The sequence below is a fragment of the Paramisgurnus dabryanus genome, chromosome 13, assembly GCF_030506205.2.
Source record: "Paramisgurnus dabryanus chromosome 13, PD_genome_1.1, whole genome shotgun sequence".
In the NCBI taxonomy this organism is placed as follows: Eukaryota; Metazoa; Chordata; class Actinopteri; order Cypriniformes; family Cobitidae; genus Paramisgurnus; species Paramisgurnus dabryanus.
Genome location: NC_133349.1, coordinates 24,314,972 through 24,333,473, shown reverse-complemented (window position 1 = coordinate 24,333,473; position 18,502 = coordinate 24,314,972). Strand labels below are relative to the sequence as shown.

The 18,502-nt window shown below is 37.5% G+C and overlaps 1 protein-coding gene across 2 annotated transcripts; it reads right to left on the bottom strand.

Moving 5' to 3' along the window:
• Window positions 1-1,258: 1,258 nt before the first annotated feature.
• Window positions 1,259-18,435, bottom strand: arhgef5 (Rho guanine nucleotide exchange factor (GEF) 5). 2 transcript variants are annotated; one of them, XM_065270067.1, is made up of 15 exons: window positions 18,141-18,435; window positions 14,182-17,246; window positions 11,380-11,428; window positions 9,508-9,560; window positions 8,581-8,939; window positions 6,579-6,739; window positions 5,971-6,123; window positions 5,745-5,874; window positions 5,506-5,580; window positions 5,325-5,414; window positions 3,515-3,657; window positions 3,288-3,431; window positions 2,759-2,829; window positions 2,560-2,664; window positions 1,259-1,976 (listed from the first exon to the last, which is right to left on the bottom strand). In XM_065270067.1, the coding sequence occupies exons 2-15, from the start codon at window positions 17,096-17,098 to the stop codon at window positions 1,840-1,842; spliced, it is 4,587 nt and encodes a 1,528-aa protein (XP_065126139.1). In that variant the 5' UTR covers window positions 17,099-17,246; window positions 18,141-18,435; the 3' UTR covers window positions 1,259-1,839. The 2 variants fall into 2 exon arrangements, with proteins under 2 accessions (XP_065126139.1, XP_065126140.1); XM_065270068.1 differs by having other exon boundaries at window positions 14,590-17,246; window positions 18,141-18,433.
• Window positions 18,436-18,502: the final 67 nt, after the last annotated feature.

Here is an 18,502-nt window from a genome sequence, read left to right as displayed (position 1 = left end):
ATGCCAATAAAGTTCTTTAAATTGAAAATTGACAGAGAGAGAACGACAGAAAGAGAGAAAGAAAGAGAAAAAAACAGAGAAAGAAAGAAAGAAAGAAAGAGAAAGAGAGACAGACAGAGAGAGAGAGAGAGAGAGAAAGAAAGAAAGAAAGAAAGAAAGAGACAAAGAGAGAGAGAGAGAGAGAGCGAGAGAGAGAGAGAGAGAGAGAGAAAGCGAGCGAGAGGAAACGAAACCAAGCGCTCTGAAAAGCGCGTTCTTTCTGCTTTTCTTGAAATTACCGTATGTATAGTAATAGGCGCACACGCGTAATTTGAAATGCGGCTGGCTTGACCATGTATTTTCGAACAGCGGCTGGCTTGACCGCGGTTGATTTTCATATTGGCTTGTTTTTTTATTTGCATGTTTTAGCCCTGTGTGAATCTTTCAGTCTGTCTTGATCTGATAATGAGAGGCTTGCCGTGCTAATGAAAGCTAAGTTAATTTTTTTTTTTTTAAACAGAAATCTGCTTTCTTGCTTCTCTCCATTTACAATTTAACTCTCCTGTTTGTACATAGAAAACGGTTAAAAGGGCCAAAAACCGTCTATACACGATTCCTGTTGTTGATACAGAGACTCAAAGTAAGCTAATTTTTAATTTACATAAAATGCTGAATTGTTACTAGTCCAAAGTCATAATTTTTACTGCTTTTTTATAATATAATTTGGTTCTCATTGTCGTGGATCACAATATATTACAAGCCATAACAATATAGAATTTCTGTTAAAAAGTGTCTTATAGCTGGAAATTATGAATTAGTCAGTGTGAGTTCTGTTACTTGTAAACCTAGAGTATCTGTAGTGTTACACATTTTAATTTAGCACAAAAATATCAGTGTACTACAAATGTACTTGCTGGTATTCAAGTAGTTTTAGTACATTCAAGTACATTATTTTACCTGGGACACCCATGACTCAAAGGGACTTTACATTATATCAATATAAAAGTGAAGATATTTTACAACTGTTAAAGTGATTCTCTCTTTGTGCCAATCATTTTTAATAGGAAACAGATTTTATGAAATTTCTCCAAGAAAACATAATACTTTACACATAAAAAACTATATTATGTACATTGTATAGTCATTGTATGTGTGGACACATTTGTATTGTTCTCTATTTTTGATCTTTAAAAGTAGATTCACCCATAATACATGATTATAAACATCACAATTATAAGCTCACACAAGTGTGCCCTTAAAATAAACTGCATACATTAAATGAAATGTCCACTTTTATTTTTTTTACAAATCCTTGTTAGTTGTATCCTGAAAAACAGCAAAAATAATTCCCATTGCAGTCCAGCAGGATTTACATTCCACTGCAAAAAGGATTTGATGTTTACAAAATTTCATGTCAGTTTATTCATGTTTTATGTTCAGCCATTGCGCTTTTTTAGGCGACTCGTTCATCCTAAAGATGAGGGGCTGTAGTCCAAACATCCTCCAGAGTCCCCGCTTCGAAATATAAGACAGCCTTCACATGATGTTGTACATAAACACAGAGGAAGCTGCACAGATATAGTTTCTGTACTCCATTAGCAGCATAAAGGTCATGGGTTCGAATCCCCACACCTGCTGATAAATGTATAGCTTGAATGCAAGGGTCTCCCAATAGGCACTTAAATTTGTAGCAGAAAGGAACCGTCCAGCACAAAGGTTTGGAGAACATAGACATGGGTGTGAGCACGTCACCCCTATCAGCTTGAGTTCACACGGAAAATAAATAGAAACATTCTTGCAGGTCTTTTCTTTGATAATACTTAAGATATTGTGAACCTGTGCACCTTGATGGCACCTAGCTCACATTGCAGCGGTAGCAATTTTCATCGTGTCCAGCAGGTTGCGCTTTTTGGTTTTGTCACTGACTATCGTCTCCACGTGTGAGTCCGGGGCCCAACCTCGCTGCCTGTCGGACAGACGCGTTCCTTCCACCCAACCTTAAGAAAAAGAAGAGAGCTTGAAATAAAGTATTTTTGGAAATCATGGTCTTACTTTAGAGTCTTAATAACATTAGCATTATGCATGGCATGTGTATGGAGAGCTCAGATGCAGGTTTAGGTTGAGTAATTTCACATTAATAGCAATGAAAGGGTTATCAGTTTTAACTTTGAAAATGTCAGATGAAAAAGAATTACAGATGCATTTTAAAATAGGGTTTATCTTAATATGAATTTGATAAATATTTATAAATGTGAATGTAATTTTTTTTGCTGTTAATATAATGCACAGGGCAGGTGAGAACACATACTGTTAAAGTATGTTAAACACTTTTTATATTCAGAGCCAGTATCCAAAGGGTATATGCATGGACAAATATGAACTCATATATGAATTCTGTATATAGTCACACATTATGCACGCACAGCTGGGATTTACACAATTTTAAAGCAGACAATTCCAACAGTGAAGCTTGTAGAAATATTTTAGCGGTTTGTATTTGTATCCTGTGTGCTTTTCTTTGTAAGGGCCCAACACCTGACACCCCAAGATAGTGACGATGTGATTAGCATTATAACTGACCGTCTGAACTCTGCTTGTGCACTAACAGGACATCGGCTTTCTCCAAATTGAGTTCATCTGGTTGCTGGGCGGCATAGGCTTTGATGCACTGCACTTGTTTAAAGTCTGTGAAAGGGAACGGGGAGAAAAAATGAGCTATTAAGGTGAGAAGATATGATTCGACATTGCATCATTCTTCGGAGCAGGAGGTGGCACGTACCCTGAACTGCACTGAAGTCGATCTCGGGATACGGCCGTGAAAGTGCTGATATCCAGCGTAGTTTATCAGCTCTGAAATAAGAAATTGGAAAATTTGAAATGGGTTCAGGTTTGCAACTTCACACACTGATTTGCTCTTTAAGGTGATGGCTAACATGAACAGACTGCAAAACACAAGTCTGCCTGATGCTGTGATACATTGGCCTTAAGTTTAGAGCTTAAGGCACATCACAGTCGGCATGTTTCTGACCCAGTCTGTGAAAACCCAGATAAGTCATTTTTTGTGATATACTGTTTTCTACATAAAATCATCCTACATGATGTAAAGAAGAATATATAACCTTGATATCTTTAATATTGATTGAGTAAGGTTATGTCAAAGACTGAAATCAAACATTTATGCCCATAACCTCAATTATATATTACATTATGAGACTTTAACCTGGATTTTATAGATACTAGGGTCACATTTTAATACTGCATTTATGTAAATGTAAATCTGCAGTGCATTTGCATTACATACTACTTACTCTGTATCTGTACGCAACAGCAAAGCCTGGTTGACCATGTGCAGCAGAAACAGGTTTTTCTTTAATGAATGCAGTTTGAACTTGCAGTTCTCAACCCGCAGATCTGAGACAGGTGCATGATCTATAACTGTAAACTTTCCTCCTCTACAAACAAAGACGAGAAAGAGAAACATCAGATGTACTATAATTTGTGTTAATAAATTAATTGAAAAGATGAGCAAACATACTCTTTCGGTAATGAGAGCAGGAGATAGTCATTGAAAAGGTGCAAATAAATATTTCTCTCGATATCCTTCCGAGAGAAGTCCCTCAGTTCGGTTGCGGGTCCTTCTCGTACAAGCCTGCGAGACTGACTGATCAACGGCAGAGTCTAAACACACAACACAAATATGACACGATAATATATTATTAGTATATACAAAAAAAGATTTCTGTTTAATGTATCTCATGCTTACAACTTTATTGTCATTGTGCAAGCACAACAAAATTAGGTAACACTTTACTTGAAGGGGTGTTCATAAGACTGACATGACACCTTCATAATCATGACATGACACGTGTCATGAATATTAAGGAGATTTTATGCACATTTATGACAACTGTCAATAAGTGTCATTTGTTCAGTTTCTGTCATTTTTAATGCAAAGATGACATTGTTTGTATTGTCTATGTTATGACAACTTGACATAAACCAATACAACACAACTTAAATCTGTCAATAATTATCAAACTTAAGAAACCACCTAGCTTTATGTGTTAAGGTTACATTAAACTGTCATTTAAATATCATTAAGTGTTAATATACTGTCAAATAATTTTAAATACCGTAACAAAATGTCACAGACACATCAAAATATTATACTTACTTATATGTGCACAATACTTAAAAAACTGACAACTAACAGAACTTGTTTTTTCTCATATAGAGGTTCTGAAATTTTCTGACATTTAATCAATTTCATTTAATGCAATTAACTTTGCAGCGATATGGACCCAACGCTGCATGGCTTAACCCATTATTGTACTGTTTTCATTTAATTTTAGGTGAATCGGTCTCCAAATGCGATAAAGTATAATTTTATCAATTTTTATTATTATTACTATTTTTGAATGATTACTTTTATTTGTTAAACACACGGACGAAACTTAAAAAAAAACATTATGAACTGAAGAATATTCATGATGTTGTTATAAATCCATTTTGGCAGAGTATTAACACTTAATGACATTTAAATGACAAATTATATTTGTACCACTGTAGCTGAGGTCAAGAAAAATATTAATGACGCTGTTATAAAACTATATGAGAGAGTATTAACACTTAATGACATTTTCAATTTGTATCACTAGTAAAAAATTTCTGTTATGTTGTCTTAGTAATGGAGGAATTTTTTTACTAGTGATACAAATTGAAAATGTCATTAAGTGTTAATACTCTGTCATATAGTTTTATAACAGCGTCAGAAATATTTTTCTTGACCTCAGCTACAGTGGTACAAATATAATTTGTCATTTAAATGTCATTAAGTGTTAATACTCTGCCAAAATGGATTTATAACAACATCATGAATATTCTTCAGTTCATAATGTTTTTTTTTAAGTTTCCTCCGTGTGTTTAACAAATAAAAGTACCTGTATAAAATATAAATATAACTAAATAATATATAAGTAAACCACATAATGGTTAGGGTGCAAATGTTTAAGCAGACTTAGAATACTTTCAAGTAGAATTACTGTAAACAGTGCAACCTAAAATTGGAAATGATGTCATTATTTCCTCACCCTCATGTTATTCTAAGCCTGTATGAGTTTCTTTATTATGTTGAATACAAAAAAAGATGTTTTGATAAATACACAGTTGAGGGTCCCCATTGACTTCCATAGTACTTTGGTTTCTACTATGTGTTTTTACCATGATTTATCAAATTATCTTTTCATTTTTGGTTGAACTATCCCTTTAAACAGTGTAATAAATAGAGTTGCCAGCTTGTAAATTTGTAAGCAAACGAAAATATAAACAGTAAATGGTGTGCTCACCTTGCACTCAAAGTCAACTTTTGCATTAAGGGTTACAAGTGACTCAATGTTGCTCATTTGAGAGATGCTCTCATTACTGTCCTGGATCATCTGTAAAGAAACAGAAGAGAAACGTAAAGGTGTGGAACTCTGATAAAGAGATATGATCATCATAACAAGTAGATGGAGAACGAAGTCCTACCTTCTCCAGCAGTTTCATTGCCTTAATGGCCTGGGCCTCATCCTTGGTCTTAGAAGCCGTTCTCTTTGCAATATTCTACAGACAAGAAAAAATGGTGAGTATTTGAATAAGAGGGTCTACTTAAATCCGAAAACCAGAGGTCCAACCCGAGACATACGCGAGATCGGGTCTAAATGTTTCATGTGTGCCTCGAGCATTAGGGTGTCTAGTAATTTGAAATGAATGTAAAGAAAGAGTACCTGCACTAGTAGTTTAAGGCGTGTGATTCTTTGGAACGGCAGAATGAGGAATGAGCGTAAAGGCAGTCGTTGACAGACAGGGTTACGCTCTAACTTTTCCACAACTCTCCGGAATTCATGATTCCCATCCCTAGGAGAAATGAAGGAATGACAATGAGATGATTATATGGCTATAAACAAGAAGAAAAGTCCATTGTGCACACTTTAGGTGGGTTTAAATACATACATTAGTCTTTGATACGTTTTGTCCTGATAGGATTGGTTGGTAAGGTACGGCACATAAACCTTTCGGAATTGCGGACAAAAATTGATGATGATGTCACAGACGCTAAAGTGCATTACGTCGCTCTCCACTCTTTCTTCCAGCTTAGACAGAAAACTATATGTCAAAAAATATATATACATTAGTGGACAAGTAATGCCTCCAAATAACAATTTCAATGAAGCTGACTTTGGTCAGAGCTAAAACATAAGATTCAAAGTTACATCGTATGGTTTTAAAAGCTCAGATTGGATGTACAGTGAAGAACCACAATAGATTAAACCATTTGGAGGGGAATTTTTTGATATAGTCTACTCAAAATTTGTTTTACTTGTTGATTTTATTTAATTTGACTTGATATGTTTTAACATTGTTAACATACATTAAAGAAGCCAAGCTAATATAAAAATATGTAACAAATAAATATTGATGAAAATTTGCTTTGGTGGGCAATTCACACACTCTGTGCAGGCAACCAGATGCCCATGGGCACTATGTTGGAGATCACTGCTATAGACAATGCAGTTTGTTTGCCTGTCCCGTATGTAAGTAAAGTATGTAAAGAATCTCACCTTTGACTGACATCTCTGACATCACTTAGCTTGGAGAAGAGCCAGTTCTTGTCTTGGGAAGACAGGAGGGATTTGAGCTGTTTGGACAATACAAAATTGTCCACTACAATGTCCAAACTGCGAGAGTATGATGCCTCTGAGGTCACAACCTCAAACCTCACCTGAAACAAAAAGAGACTCTTTATAATGCGGACATCACCAATTAAAACAAATGAGGCATTAAAATGTACAAACAGTGCTGTATTTTCTTGCAAGATAATCCATAACTATTAAAGGTGCCAAATAATGCATTGAAATAATCTGCTAAACTGTTCTTTGATATTTACACAGAAAATGTGTAACTTTATTAAGTGCAAGCACTATTCAGAAAAATGTCCATTTACAACCCTAGGATTTGTCCTTTGAATGAAATGGTCTATTTTTGCCCTATTTGGATGTGTCATGATTAATAATATTGAGCTCTGCTCTGATTGCTCTGCTCTGAGGCTCATGCCAGTAGCTCACATTAGTAAACAGACCTTATGGGCTCTATCATACACCCGGCGCAATGCAGCGTAATGCGCGACGCAAGTGTCTTGTGCTAGTTTCAACCCGGCGCAATTATCATTTTCACATTTAGCGCCACGTTGTTTAAATAGCAAATGCATTTGCGCCCAATTTTGTGCCCATGGCCGTTCTCGTCTGAAAACGAGGTGCGTTCAGGCGCATTGCTGGCGCGTTGATATTTTGAGGAAACTAAAATAGACTACGCCATTGACCAACTAAAACCTGCTCTAAAGTCAATGGCGCAATATGTTTTTTTTTTTTTTATTGGTAATATGCGCCTATAAACGGGACGACAACACGGGTTTGCTTATCACACCCATGAATGTGCAGCAGCACCAAAACGCTTTTATATAAAAAAGATTAAAGGATTGAAATGTAAAAAATTATTATTGAGTCTTTTGGACATAAATAAGGACCGATTATGAGATGTTAGAATGCGTAAAGAGCTGCTTCACCTGTGGCCTGATAAGTAAATAAATGCTTTACTTTAAAGCGTAACTAAACCCCTGGTCAGAGCCTGACTCCACCCACTGCAATATTTGAAAAATGCAAGAAAAGTGGGCAGACCCCAACGGAGATAGAGGGGACGAACTAAGTGTGTGGTGAGATCGTAACAAGGGCGCGGTGAGCTTGAAACTGCTTACGTCACGAGTTATTTCTTGGACCCAACATCCAATAGGAAAATTTAACTGCAGTAGCCACCGTTCAACCTGAAGAGGGCAGCACTCAGACGTTTTTACACCATATATTGTAGTATTGAAACACTTTATATACAAATGTCAAAAAACTTACTAAAATCAATGAACAGCACTAATAAAGCCCCATTCTTACAGATCATTAACTAAAAAAAGTTGGTTTAGGGTTTAGTTACTCTTTAAACAAATGCATCTGCTTTTAAATGTTTTTTAATGCTACCCTACGGATTTATTGTGTATATGTGGATATGGTAAGATGAGAAACATTTTAAGTAATGATTTTTACATGGCGCTGTTCGAGTGCTTAAACGCCTTGGCTCTCCGCACGTTTGTAAATCCTTTATCTCTCGTTTGTATTTTTAGAATACAAACCTTTTCTTGCATATTTGCAAATGATTTTATGAGATTACAATGATTATGCATAATATCAATACATTAACAGCAATTAAAAGCCTGCTTTTGTACTTCTATAACTGAAAGAAAAGGCTTTTAAAGGTTTTAATCCAACATTTTTAACATTTTTTAAGGGTGTGCTGATCAACAAAGATGTTGCTTGAAACACTAAATAACTCAAAGAAATCTACCTAAACCCACTTTTTTGTTTTGGTGCAAATACAAATGATTTGTTGTATTCAAAAAGCCCCAGGTTCTGAATCAAATGCTTCATCTAAATGTTTTTTTGGGGTGGGCTACTACTACAGTAAATACAATGTGAAATTCAGGTGATACTAAATTGTAAGTATATAAAAGTATAAAGTTACCTCCTGCAGACGTCTCTCATCTTCAGTAACCTCCCCGAGCTCTGAGCTGCTCCTCACTCCAGGGAGATCCTGCCATAGTGTGGGTGAGGAGGGAGAGATGGACAGGCGAGGAGACGGAGGTCTGTTTATGGATTGTTGAGGTACATTGAGACTTTTGATGTTTTGGGACAGAGTGTATGGGTGTAGCGGGACTGGAGGAGGAGGTGGGAGAGCCCTGTGTGCAAACTTAGGAGAATGATTGGGAGAGGAAGATGAACGGATGGGGGTAGGATCTCCGCTTATCGCTATGGAATCAGAATGAGACAGCTGAATCTCTCTGTTCTGGACCACCTCGCTGTATTCCTGATATAACTGAGAGTCTGAAGTGGAGAAAAACAGAGAGCTTTTAGACGTGGTTCACAGTAAGTCATAAAGTCAGAGTACAAAGGGCAAAAAACAAAGTAAACAAAACACATACAGTACAAGTGATATTATTGTAGGTATATTCAGTGTCCAAAGTTTTTTCTGCTTTTATCAATTGGTTATATTTTTTTGGTTATGTATCTGCGGTTATTTTCACAAAGAGAGATATAAGATTCTTCTTATGAAAACTTATAGGAGTATAAAATGAGAATTTGCAGCTGTTTATCTGCATGTTTGATTGATGTACAGGCACAAACTTGTACTTAGCCTAAAGGACTGACAGAGTAGCATAGTTGGGAATGACTAACTTTTCCAAATAATTCCTTAGTCTGAACGGAAATTGATGTATTAGTATTCAAGTATTGTATATTTTTCACAGTGTAATGGTTCTTGCCATTATGGACAATGAATGTGCCACTGTAATAGAGCTATTATTTTATTTATGTGGCTGGTATATACAGTTATGCACATGCTGGTCATGTACATGAAATGTTGTGCTAACAATAAAAATAGATCAAGACTTACTAAAGAATTTGGAATTTCTTTTTTTTGTCCTGCTGAGTGTTTCGCTCCTTTTCCTAAAAGAAACAGAAACTGTGTTAAATGTAGAAAGAGTGTTGTGTTATTATAGTAATTTTTGAGACAATACAAAGCAGACCGAAAGGTAACAGTAATGTATTACTATGAAGTCCGAATGTATTAATATATACCTCTGAGGTACTAATATGAACTGTTTGGAATCATATGCACATCTGAGGTACTGATATGAACTCTTTGGTACCAAATATACCTCTGGGTACTAATATGAACTATTTGGTACCATATACACCTCTGATGTACTAATAGGAACTCTTTGAAACTTTATACGCTTGTGAGGTACAAATGTGAACTCTTTGGTATCAATATTCACATCTGAGGTACTAATATAAACTTTATGGTACTATACGTACCTCTAAGGTACTAATATGAACTCTTTGGTACAATATGTACCTCTAAGGTACTAATATGAACTCTTTGGTACAATATGTACCTCTAAGGTACTAATATGAACTCTTTGGTACAATATGTACCTCTAAGCTACTAATATAAACTCTTTGGTATTATATGTACCACTAAGGTACTAATATAAACTCTTTGGTACTATATGTACCTTTAAGGTACTAATATGAACTCTTTCAGGGTTTCCCGCAGAAAATTTGTTAGTTAAGGTGGTAAGGGTTGTGCAGGTGGGCGGGCCGGGGGCGTGGGAATCAAAGGGGTGGGGTGTACGCGTCATGATGAAAATATTTTATTTAAAACACTCAAATAAAACTCAATTTTGAAGAAGCTATAGAAAATGAACACATACTAGATTATTCATTAATTAAATGTTTTATCAACAGGCTAGTTATCCTCCAGACAGTGACGGATCATGTCTTTCTCTCATTTCAGCCATGAGGCGTTTGGTGGAATTTTTTTTGGACAGCCTAGTTAAGGTGGTAGGGTATCCCAGCTTAGGTGGGCCGCCCGAACTGAAAAGTGCTGCGGGAAACCCTGTCTTTGGTACCATATGTACTGTGGGAGAATTTAGGAGATTCATATTGTATTTATATATCTGTATTTGTTTTATTATCATATGGTTTCATATACTGAGTTTTTTCATATCTTAAAGTTGAATATTAATGTGTCTTCTGTCAACTGAAAATAACTGTTAAGTTTTGGTTCATCAAAAGGACACTGACTGCATTGCCCTTTTGAACTAAGTTCATTGCAAGTGCATCCTTAAGTTTCCAAGAAAAGTGCAGTTGCATTGAAACAAAAATAACGAAGCAAACCTAATTGCTGATTGGTGGAAAACCAAAAAACAAACAATTGGTCAGCTCAAATTAGCAAAAGTGACAGACACAGAATTAGTAGCTGATGCTTTGGAAAACACAGAGTCTGTGTTTTAAAAAGTGTTAAAAAATAGGAAATGTGTCCGTTGCAAGCTTGCAATGAAACTATAAGATTAGGAGTTAAGGGTTTGGAGAGGCAGTTCAGCTGTCATATCTCTTTGATGATCATCAGGCTGAGCCAGTATTGTGTTTATGCTGTCTAGATTTCTTTAATAAAACAAATTATTTTACATATCTCTCAACTGCATCCATAATTCCATCTGGAAAATCCATGACAGTACCTCTAAGGTACTAATATAAACTATTTGGTACAATATGTACCTCTAAGGTACTACTAATATGAACTCTTTGGTATCATATATACCTCTGGTGTACTAATATTAACTCTTTAGGCGCAAAGGTGTAATTTTTGAAAGGGTACTGCCCCAGGACCATTTTTTCTGGCAGTGTAAAAAAAGTCTTATATAACCACTGTTTTTTCTTGTGAAGAACCAAACAGAAAAGCGTGATTTTTCTACTGTACCTCATATCCACTTCACTCCAGGAGAAGCACAGTTCATCATCATCCTCATCTATACAACAAAAACACAGAGATGTCAGCTCAAAACACAATAACAGCCCTGTTATTAAGCATCATACTGCTTGAGTTAAGATACATAACCTGAACTCAAATAGAAAATCAACAGGAAATGAAAACAAAACGGATATGGCAGCAGTAAAGAAAATGTGGTAAAATTCAACTATAAATAACACTATTGCAATGGATACGAGCAACAGGAAAACGTATTGGGGGAGTACGTGCTAGTAAATGAATGAGGATGACTTGGTTTGTAAATAAAAGTATGATCTGCCTCTTCCAAGAAATGTTCTTGTTTAAGGAGTCGTCTGAGGTCATGACTCCATATAGCCCACATAAAACCCCGAGGAGACCTCTATAGCTTACAGACTGAAAATCAGACTACTGAGGGAAGATTATTACTTCTGTGGCATGAGAACCAAAAATCTTCTGTTTGCGTGGTTTGAGATTCTCGAGAAGTTTTAAATAAAAATAACTTTTGTTTGCAGTGGTTTACAGTGTTTACAGGGTCAGTCGTCTGTTTAACTTGGCGCTAAAAGAGTATTGATTAAATTTTTTATATGCTTAGACTATGTGTAAAACCGAAACTTAAAGGGATAGTTCAGCCAAGAATGAAATTATCCTATGATTTACTCACCCTCAAGCCATTCTCAATATTAGAAAATGTCCTGGCTGTTGCAAGCTTTACAATGGTAGTAATTGGTGCTTCTGATTTGAAGCCCAAAAAGTCCATTCATCTTTTACAGAAGTAATCCACACGGCTCCAGGTTGTTAATAAAGGCCTTCTGAGGGCAATCGAATTTTGTAAGAGTGCATTTCCAGCTTATGACGTAGCGTAAGAGACGAGACACTACGTCCTACGCACTCTCGTTAACATGCGTCGGTCGTTATTTTAGTCGATTGTCTTTGCATCGATTGCCTTCAGAAGACTTTCCCACTGAAGCTGTGTGGATTACTTTGGATTACTTTAAAGCAGACATATCATGCTTTTAAATCTGTCCTTTTTACATATAAATCAACTATTTGTGGTCTATATAAAGTGAAACTGCAATGCTTGGGTCTGAATTCCTCATTATTATAGCCCCACAGGCCCCCTTTCTACCCCTTTTCTGATGTGCATCTGAGAGCAACTCGTTTTGGTGCTGTCTTTTTAAATGCACGTCACACCCTGCCCCCTCTTCAGGTTGCTGAGGTGACACTCAGTTAAACTCCACCCTGTTCGGCCATTTTTGTAGTTTTATAGCAGAGATACGATTATCTAGCGGCACAGAAACGTTTTATTTACTTGTTATTCACAAAATGTCAACAACGGAAGACTTGTCCATCCAGCCTTATATGTTCGCGCCAGAGTCGGAAATGGAGCGAGATGAAAATGAAGACGACGAACCTGCAGAACAACATCTTCATATGGAGGTATCGCAATGGTGTGTTAATGCCGGCTGTCTTATTTCAGAATATTAACAATTATATAGTTGACTATCATTCTTAGTTAATTGTAAATTGTTGTAATATGCTATAACTTAATCCCGGGTTGATGACCACATGCGACATCCGCAGGCTGCAGCCTTCGGATTGAGAAACAGCACTGCTAAACCATGACAACCGTGTACTTTACTGTTTTTAAAGCTATTTACAGCTTACCGAAGTGCTCTGCTCGTCGTCTCCAAAGATAGAAGTAATTGACCCCTCAATCAGACGAAGTCTATCGGCAAATCCTACTTTATACTGGTGGAGGTTGGTGAAATAGTTATCCTTTAAGTGCTTCGCGCACTAAAAAATGACATTTCTGTAAAAAATAAAACTCAACCAGGCACAGGTTCAACAACCGAATACCTTGAGCTTGGACTACAATATCGCAGCGAGAAATTGAAAATGCCGGATTGCTCGTAGTGTTGGGCTGGAAGTCGATGTCCTTATTTGGCAGTTCCGCTGCAAGTACTGTGACGTAATTGTTCAAAAAACGTAATAGATCATAGAAAAATCAGAACAGGTTGGAAAATATGACCAAAACAGAATATAAAGATATCAACAAAGCACCTGAAGAGACTAATTTCAACTTTTATGTACTTCTAAACACTACAAATATACAACAAAATGCATTTAAGAGCTAAGAAAGTGGATTTACCATGATATGTCTCCTTTAATATAGGATGGGTGTGCTTTTTGTAGCTTCAAAGCTCGGCACTAAACAATGCTGTTACAATGCTAAAAAGAGCCAAGAATTTATTTAATTTAAATATGATTACACCCTGACCAAGGCTTGTAAGCCGCAACGAGTAGGTGTATTTGTCACCTGCTTTAAAAGTTCAAGCCATGTGAAATAAAGGCTTTTTAACTCTTTTTATATCATTCAAGTGCCTTGGAGATTCTTTAAATATTGAGTTGAATTATCCCTTGCATCCAAAGAACACAGAGATCAGCAATTCACACCCCGTGCAGCACTTCTTTTGCATTCTTTGCTTTGTTAAATCTGATTGTGTTTGGCTAAAGAAAGGAAGTCATATAGACCTAGAATGACATGATGGTGAGTAAAGTATTGGGTAATTTTCATTTTTAGGTGAATAGGAAAAAAACACACTAACAGATAAAATATTTGTTATACTCTTGCATTAGTAGTCCTGTTCTCTCTTTTTGACTTTACATCCTCTTATAAAAACCTCATAATGTATCTCCAATACAAGACCTGCTGCTCTAACATCATTGGTACTTAGTGGAGCAAGGAGGTACTGCTTTTGGCTCTCTTCTCACCTGATGTGTTGAATACTCTTGTCCTGCGGTCCCTTGCAACTCCTTCTTCCTCTTCACCTTCTTTGTGTTTCTCCGTTGTCTTTCGGAACCCTCGCCTCCTTATCCGAGCCTCATTGCCCAAATCTCGAAAACTGTTCGAGCTCAGAACGACTTCCTTTATCCTATCTGTCTTCTTAGTCACAAGTTCCCCTCTATCACTTTCTGTCTCTCCTTCTGAAGACAACGTGTACTTGACAGGACAATCAGGATCTAGCAAATCGTCCTCAGATCCCTCATTAGACTCTGTCTCCATCCCTCCCTGTTGCTCTACCTCTCCCTCTATCGGTTCTTTCGCCTCCCTTGAATCGTCGTTGTCTGCCTTAACCTCTGTTTGTGTGTTGGATTGCATGTCTGTGTGCGTCACACTACCTCTCGTTTTTTCTTTGTCCGCTGTTACATCTGGACCCAGGATCTCTTTCACCACGTCCTTGGCCCATTTAAGGTGAGGAGCAGTAGAGCATCGCTTTCTTTCCTCTGATGTGTACCAGTTGTCGTCTGAATTTATTATTTCCAATGTGTCACCAATACATCCTTTTAATAAGCTTTCACTTGAAGTCTCTGTAGCAGCAACAGCATTGTTAATGCATGGCTCTGAGCTTTCCAATGGTTCTGGTGGGACTGACTGGGTGTCTTTTTTTGATATTTCATTGGGCGGAATCATATGGTCATCAAGTGATCTTACATCCTGTGTTGGCTGCTCATAACTTCCTCTTTCCTCCCATTTGGTGTCACAACCATCTTCTGTTTGTGAAAGAGTGAGATCATCCATCGCTCTTTCTATGTTCTCATCGGCTTCATTAACATTTGTAACATTCACTTCACCCTGGTAGTCCAAGTCTTGATCTGAAAGCTGATTGGTTGCTTCCTCATCTAAGTTGTCGTCAATAGCGGGATTGGTTTGTGACATGGGAAGAGTTTGACCAATCACGCAAAAGACTTTTAAAGGTTCTTTCTGGTCCTCACTCTCATTCAATGTTTGGCTGGTCATTTCTTCCTGCATACACTTTGACTGATCATCACCAACTCCACCATCCCAAAACTCTTTGCAGTCTTCGAAATCATCTTCCTCTGGATCGTCCCCGCCACTGGAAACTGTCACAAATCCATCATCGGTTGACATCACTCTATCTTTATCTCCCTCAGATTCTCCCTCACTTCCTTCTTCGTTCCCTATGTAGTCATATCTACCATTCCCTCTTGTTTCCTCCTTGTCAATCTCCTCTACGTTCTCTCTCTCTGGCTCCATAGCCTCTCTGTCATGAGTTATCTTTTCTTTCTCCTGCTCTACAGCCGCATACCTCACAAACTCCCCGGCCTTCTCTAATTCTCTATACCTGTCCTCAAGACTCACAATTTTTTCTCTGTCTATCTCTCTCTCATGATCTTCTACATCTGCAGTTGTTGTGTTCGCCTTGTATCTTTGGAGATACCTCTCTTTTGCTTTTTCTCGCTCTATATACTCTTCTTCATCTTTTCTCTCTTTTAATGATCGTGGTTCCAGCCACATTTTCCTAAACCTCCTCTTCGGCTTGTCTGTATTTATTTCCTTAACCTCAACGCTTCCAACTTCCTCTTCTTTCCTTGGCACACTCATTCCTTCCTGTTCTTTCTCTGTTTTGACTTCAATTTTCTGTTTATCAATGTCAGATGTGATCTGGCTTTCTCTGTCCTCAAACTTTTCTCTTATTCCTCTTCTTTGTTCATCCTCGACATCACCTCCTGAGGTCCTTTCTTCGCGTGGTCTGTCTTTCTCTCGGTTTTCTCTCCTCCTCTTTTCCCTCTCTTCAATCTCTGCTCGCTCTAAATATCTAGTCTTTTCTTCATTTTTATACCTTCTTCTGTCAGTTGCGTACGCGTATGTGTCTCTGTCGAAGTAATCTCTTCTTTTTTCTCTGGAATCTCTTGTTCTGTCCCTCTCCGGCTCTCTGTAATGTTCCAATCGTTCACCTTTTCGATCTTGAGAACCCGTCTCTCGCTGTCTATTTGCATCTCTCCGTCTGTCTCTCTCTCTAATTCTGTCCGCTGTTCGTTGTGCTTCGCTGTCTCCTTCACTTTTGCAGTGCTTGTGTTCGCCATTATAATCATCTTTTCTCCTCTTGTCCTTTACCCTCTCTTCATCGCTGTCCCCTTCACTCTTCGTATATCTTTTCTTATCTCTATCTGTCTCTCTGGGTCTTTCAGCCCTCCATTCTCTGTCGGAGAAGCTCTCCGTCTCTCGAAGGTAATACCTGCCCTCTCTATCTTTTTGTCTATATCTGTCGTCCCCTCTGTCTCTTCTGTCTCTCTCTCTTTCCTTGATGCCCCACTGGTCATTGACACTTGGGTAGCTCTCTCTCCTTCCGTCCTTCATTCCCGAGTCAAACTCCTTTTCTCTGTCCCGCCGTTTCTCTGCCTCATCTTTTACAGGCCTTCTCATGTCGTTTCTCCTCAAGTCTTCCTTGTATCGTGCTCTTTCTCTTTCACTCTGTGTGTCCACGTCCCTGTATCTTCTTCGTTCCCTCTCTCTTTCTCTTTCAGTTTCATACAACATTTCCTTTGGTATTCCCATACGGAGCTCCCGTTCACGGTCTGGAAGTATTATCCTTCCATCTCTGTCTTTGGTTGGCTTTGTCATCCTGGGGAAAGTGTCGCCTTTCCTCCTCTCGTTCTCTTGTTCTTCATAATCAGCTCTTTCTGCCAAAGATGTCCTTGCATGTGGACGTCTATCTGCATATTTTCTTTTCTCTCTGTTTCTCCAGTCCACCTCATCGTCTTTTCCTCTGGTGGCAGGTAATCTTTCTTTGTCCCTTGTCCTATCGTATGAATCCAGCCTAGTTTCTCTTCCTCCGTTTCTTGGTTTTTCCCTAATTGGCTCCATCTTTTGGTCTCTCTGAGTCATTTTAGAAGATAGCCTTAGGGGTAAGGTGACGATTTGTGGATGCAGTTGATTAATACAACTTCTTTGGTGCACCTTAAGAGAATGGCATGTGCACAGTGTCCCGTGTGGCCCAATTACATTTAGTGGTTTCCATGATAACACAGAGAACCTGTAATGAACGAAAGATACAATAAGATCAATAACCTGATTAATTAATCAAAAAATTCATATTACAACACAATCACTGTAGCTCATTTGGTAGAGCATTGCATTAGCAGCACAAAATATCATAAGTTTGATCTCCAGGTAGCACACATTCTGATCAAATGATCTGAACTGCTTTGGATTAAGTTTGACAGTTAATATTAGTCAGAGAAATCTTTTAAACTTTGGAGTCTGTCTTGTTGCAACATGTCAAGAATATGACTTGGCAACTCACATGGTAGCCCTTAAAACAGTAAACATTTTAACTGACTTGATCTGAAAAGTTATAGTTTCATTATTTTGTATAATTTACAATTATGGTAGATTTCTTTATATAAGTGACTTAGTGTAGTTAAGGTATTCATTTTTTGTTTTCTAAGAATTGAGCTCATGACGTCCACACTGCTAAAGCTATGCAACCGTACGCATTAATCTGTCCAGTGTTGCCATTTCATTCTGATATAGTTTTTAAGGCACTCTGAATACACATTTTAACTACTTAGAACGTCATACGTCTATAAATTATTAATGTAGATGATTCATAAAATACACAGTTTATCAGCATGGCTTAATGATAATGTGTCAGTGGTTTACAAAGAATGCAGTTAAACCAACCACTGCCCTTATTGTTTTTCTTGTACCTTGTTCAGAGGCATTTCAACAGCAAAAGGACTACTAGAAGGTTTGCATAAACTGTAACTGGCTAGAGAAAATACAGTGTAAACACACATAAGTGTTCTCAAGCATGACATGGGAACGTTTGCCTGCAACGTGGACAGAAACATGTATGATATCTGTTTGTTCTGTCAAATGTAAACAAAAAGAAGGAAAAGTTTTGGAAATAATGTATAGGACTTACCTGAGTGTCTTGAGAGACGCTCCTCTCTCTCTCTTTCTCTCTCTCACCCCAGTCTCTTTTTACACACTGTGAAGCTTGAAGTTGTTGCACAACTCACAGACATTCCACATATCAGTGTTTGCCCACTGACTGAACCAAAGTCGAGATCAAATCAACACACAAAACACTGATTTAATTATCTTGCCTCTCTCTTTCCAACTTAATCTGATCATCTTAGTTAAAAAAGAAAAGTTTTAAACACAGGCAAAGAATCTTACAGCGATCTCTCTCTCTCTCTCTCTCTCTCTCTCCTTTTCCCTCCTCCCCTCCTTCCTTCTCAAATTCCCAAACAAGTCTGAACAGATTGACACTTATCTTCCTCC

What these genes read in the sequence shown, in the direction of transcription:
- arhgef5 (XM_065270067.1), bottom strand. Translation starts at nt 17,098, where the DNA reads ATGACTCAGAGAGACCAAAAGATGGAGCCAATTAGGGAAAAACCAAGA. An exon ending in GTCAGAGATGTCAGTCAAAG is followed by an intron (nt 6,124 to 6,578) that starts GTGAGATTCTTT and finishes TTTGACATATAG; the next exon opens with TTTTCTGTCTAAGCTGGAAG. An exon ending in CGACTTCAGTGCAGTTCAGG is followed by an intron (nt 2,665 to 2,758) that starts GTACGTGCCACC and finishes TCCCTTTCACAG; the next exon opens with ACTTTAAACAAGTGCAGTGC.